Here is a 5,000-nt window from a genome sequence, read left to right on the forward strand (position 1 = left end):
TGGCACTTGGTGAAGAATTGGAGTTTGATATAGCTACCCTCATTTGCCCTCTTGCCTTAGGTAGGTTCACCTGGGACTCTTGACAGGAAGATGTCCGCTTTGATTAAAAAACCCTACATCCACTTAGTGTCAAGTTCCTCAGAACTCTTTGGGAGAAATAAAAAAAGCTGTGGTGCCCTTGAAACCCAGGCTGTTGTTGCAGAAGCTGGTCCTGAAGCGTGATGGCATTGCTGGATCCTTGGCACTATGCAGTGTGTCCCGTTCTAGCATATATATATGTGTGTGTGTATGTGTATAGAAATATAATAAAAGGCTTCCAAATAAGGAAGCGTAGTGCTAGAAACACAAAAAGGGATAAATTCATATATTGTCTAATGACTAATTCGTCTTTTGTGCTTGGCCACTGGTAATAATAATTTATTTTATTACCCTATTTGATTATGTTTAATTATATATATATATAATATATATATATATATGTATATATACATATATATACATATATATACACATATATATATACATATACACACACACACACATATATATATATATATATAACATCGTCCGTTTTTCTGTCCTTGTTTCGTATACATTCGATCCTTTTTCCAAGAAATCTAATGCTCATAGCTTAGTTTTTCCTTGGAGCTGGCCAGATCAGAGCAATCTCAAGATTAATCAGCTGAAATTGCAAGGATGATCCAGTTCTTGACTGAAGTTTTATCATGGCTACCGAAGAATTGTGACATATTACATTTACAGATATATATATATATATATATAATATACACGTATGAGAGGGATGACCACTATGTGGACAACCCTTATGCTAGAAGTAGATCTGCTATTGTCTTACCAGTAAGAAATTTTCTTGAGAACATTATTTATTTTTCGTTATATGTTTAAGATTATATATATATATATATGAATAAAATATAAATTAGAGATAAAACCACTATTATGCAACTCAAACAGTGATAGACATAAACCAATACATAAATAACCAATATTTATATATATAATTTTTTTTTATTAAATTTATTACTTATAAATAGATCTCAAAAAGTATAAAATGAATGATAAAAATATAATAGAATATGTAAAAATACTACGTATGTTTCATGGCTACAATTAAATTCGAATTACAATTAAGCTTAAATTCAATTGAAATAAATTCGATTTAAAATTATAGTCAATCTTCAGTTAATGAAATATAAATAAATAATAGCAAATAATAGAGTTAAACAATATTTATTTAAGAAATAAATAAGTAATAATTTTTCTTATAGAAAAAACTCTATTAACTAAATTATAAACTTAAAACAGGATTATTTCTTACAACACATTTATTATGTTAGATATTTAATTTTTGATTTTTAAGGTAAAAAAATAGATAGAAATATGTATTTATCTTTGAAGATATAATTTGGCCTTAAAAAACATAATAAACTCTGAAATATCTTTAACTCAGTTATACTCCAATATTTAATTACCAAATTATTTAACAAAATAATCACTATTAATATTTTTAATAGAGAAGAAGTGTTACTATATTTCAACCCCAGGAAAACATCTTTTCTTGCTGGCTATTGACACACAACTTGTGTCTGATGTTTGTCTGTGTATTCATTCCTGTCTGTCTGTCTGTCCCTGTATACAGCGTTCCGTGCCCTCCTGGACAACTATGAGATGCAACTTGGTGAGGCGGAGTTCTACACATTTGAGGAGAAACAGGAGACGCTCCACTTCATAGACACAATCATGACAACGGAGGTGATGAAGGAGGCCCATAAGTTCTTGGTAGAACATGGTAAAGCACCGGAGGATGAGATAGAGTTTAAAACCAAGATTTTGCGACTCTGGTTCAAGTTGGTACGCCGTACCAAAGGTGACAGGTCAGTTATGTGATTATTTACTGCCTTTTAATCATTGCACTATGGCCATGCTGGAGCACTGCAATCAGATTTGGTGTGGAGGCACATGGTCTAGTGGTTAGAGCAGTGGACGCGCGGTCGATGGATCTCGGGTTCGAATCTTAGACCGGACGATGTGTGTGTGTTTATGAGTGAAACACCTAAGCTCCACGCGGCTCCGGCAGAAGGTAATGGCGAAACTTCTGCTGACTCTTTCGCCACAACTTTCTCTCACTCTTTCCTCCTTCATCTTGCAGCTCACCTGCGACGGACCGGCGTCCCGTCCAGGTGGGGAACCTATACGCCAAGAAACCGGGAAACCGGCGCTTATGAGCCAGGCATGGCTCGAGAAGGAACAGATGGCCAGATAACCGAAGAGATGGTGTTGTGGATTTCCACTTCGGCATCCGAAACTCAGAGTTTTATCTTGGCTATTGAATAATAGTCACATATTAATTTACAGATAAAATTCCTCTATTTACATAATATTGAGGTCTCTTTCTTTCTTTTGTTATCTTACCGTTTTTACCTATATATATATATATATAATAGATGGATGGATGGTCATCTGGCTGGCTATACTGATGGATAGATAGATCATCATCATCATCATCATCATCATCTAATGCCTGTTTGTTGTGGTGGCATGGGTTGGAGAGTTCCACAGAAAGGGACAAATCAGAAGGTTGCACCAGTCCCTGTTGTCTGCTTTGGCATTATTTGACCTTTCTAATGCCAACCATTGTATAGAGTGGGCTGAGTAGGTTTTACATGGCCCCAGCATTAGTGAGGTCACCAAGTAGCTTGCAAGAGAAAGAACCCTCAACTGAGACAGGGAGTAATATTGAGGGACAGAAAAAAAGGAGCTCCCTGCATATTATTCTTTTGTCATTATTAATATTCAGCAGAAGTCATATAGTGTCTTCAGGGCCCAGAGTTTTGTGTATTGGCAATTATCAAGGTATGCAGCCATAGAAAGTCTGCCTCAACAAGTCTCCTCTGATCCATGCAAGCATTGAAAAATGGATGTTAAAACAAATGATGCTGATGATCCCCCATTTTGTGTCCTGCCTCTGTCCTCCTACATTGCTCTTTCTGATGTCATGCTTATCTCTCTTACCCTTCTTTTGTTTTAGGGACCAGGATTCATCCAGTTTTGAACATGTCTTTGTTGGGGAGACCAAGCAAGAGGGGATGATCGGTCTCCACAACTGGATGCAGTATTATCTCCAGGAGAAAGCTAGCAATATTGATTATCAGGGCTACAAAAAAAGGTGTACAGTTCTGGTGAGAACACTGTCCATATCTGTCTGTCTGTGTGGTTTCAATTGTTTGTCTGTCTCTCTTTATATATATATATATACTCTTTTACTCTTTTACTTGTTTCAGTCATTTGACTGTGGCCATGCTGGAGCACCGCCTTTAGTCGAGCAAATCGACCCCAGGACTTATTCTTTGTAAGCCTAGTACTTATTCTATCGGTCTCTTTTTGCCGAACCACTAAGTGACGGGGACGTAAACACACCAGCATCAGTTGTCAAGCAATGCTAGGGGGACAAACACAGACACACAAACACATATATACATATATATACATATATACGACAGGCTTCTTTCAGTTTCCGTCTACCAAATCCACTCACAAGGCATTGGTCGGCCCGGGGCTATAGCAGAAGACACTTGCCCAAGATGCCACGCAGTGGAACTGAACCCGGAACCATGTGGTTGGTTAGCAAGCTACTTACCACACAGCCACTCCTTACCAGTGGCCTAGCACAAAAAACGAATTAGTCATTAGACTATATATTATTCATATAGAAATACAATAAGAGGCTTCCAAATAGGGAAGCGTTGTGCTAGAAACACAAAAAGGGACAAATTCATGAAAGGAATGAAATCAAAAACATTTATCATCTCAGCTATATCCCAGACCGACGGTTTCTAACTATTTCCAGCAAACAAACAAAATATATTAGCCAAAGGCAAGTTTCTTCAGTGGGACAGCCTTAATATATATATATATATATATATATATAATAAAAGCAATTAAGATACAAGTCAATTCTAATGAATTTACTTGAATGTGGTACTTAACTTAGATGCACCAGTAAACTATATGGTATTAACCATACAGTGATGTGGGGTGATTATAAACGAGAAAGAAGCAACAAGAATGGATTAGTATGAAATTCCTCCTCATATCTCTGGAAATTTACATCTACACTACGGATTAATTCACCTTCTCTGTGAAGCTAATAAGCTTTTTTTAAAAACCTGTGATAAGACTGTGCATCATCATTAAGGAACTTCGGAAATCTGTTTACAACCTAAATCTGCTTTTAATGAAATTATCTCCAATACTTCATGAGTATAGCCTCACCCACTAAGATGATTGGAGAACTCATATGTATTTTAGCTGATGAGTACGAGACACTTTTTTCTGCTGCAATTTTTGCAACTTTTAATAAAGCCTGTCTTTGTATGAAACAATTGTACTAAAAACTAATCCATTCTTGTTGCTTCTTTCTCGTATATATATATATATAATATTATATATATATATATATATATATATTATATATATAATTCCACCCATCCATCTGTCTATTCATCTACCTACTACCTACCTACTAGTGACATACCTATCCATCCATCCAGCTGTCCTTCAGTCTCTCTGACTCTTTCTATCTGTATGTATGCATGTATCATACCTGTCTATCTGTTTGTCTGTTTGTTTGTGTATATATATATATATATATTTATATACGGGTAGGGAAAGTAAAAAGAAAAAGTAAAATGCACATTAAGTACGAAAGTAATGTTTTTTTTTTTAAAGAATACAAAGATTTGTAATTACAGATAAATGATTTGAAGTGGGCACAATCCAAGAGACAACGAGGCATTTACCATTATCATCCAAAATTTACCCATTCTCACTGGAGATAAAACAATGAACGAAATTTTGGGCTCATACAAAATTATCAAAAGCAAAATGCAACCCAAAATCATTGAAAACAATATTAATCAGTGCAAGACTATATCCCTTAACAATGAAACCAAAAGTGGAGAAATGCAGACACCCTAACT

At 35.5% G+C, this 5,000-nt stretch overlaps 1 protein-coding gene across 1 annotated transcript in view; it reads left to right on the top strand.

The window, feature by feature from the left end:
• Window positions 1-1,614: 1,614 nt before the first annotated feature.
• Window positions 1,615-5,000, top strand: part of LOC115227107 (poly(U)-specific endoribonuclease-C) — a gene marked incomplete at its 5' end in the record, with an annotated part of 4,944 nt that continues 1,558 nt past the window's right edge. The window contains 2 exons of the mRNA XM_029798029.2: window positions 1,615-1,895; window positions 3,050-3,200. Coding sequence (XP_029653889.2) covers window positions 1,615-1,895; window positions 3,050-3,200 — 432 coding nt within the window. The remainder of the gene's footprint in view (window positions 1,896-3,049; window positions 3,201-5,000) is intronic.

The sequence above is a fragment of the Octopus sinensis genome, unplaced genomic scaffold (genome assembly GCF_006345805.1).
Source record: "Octopus sinensis unplaced genomic scaffold, ASM634580v1 Contig01800, whole genome shotgun sequence".
Classification (NCBI taxonomy): domain Eukaryota; kingdom Metazoa; phylum Mollusca; class Cephalopoda; order Octopoda; family Octopodidae; genus Octopus; species Octopus sinensis.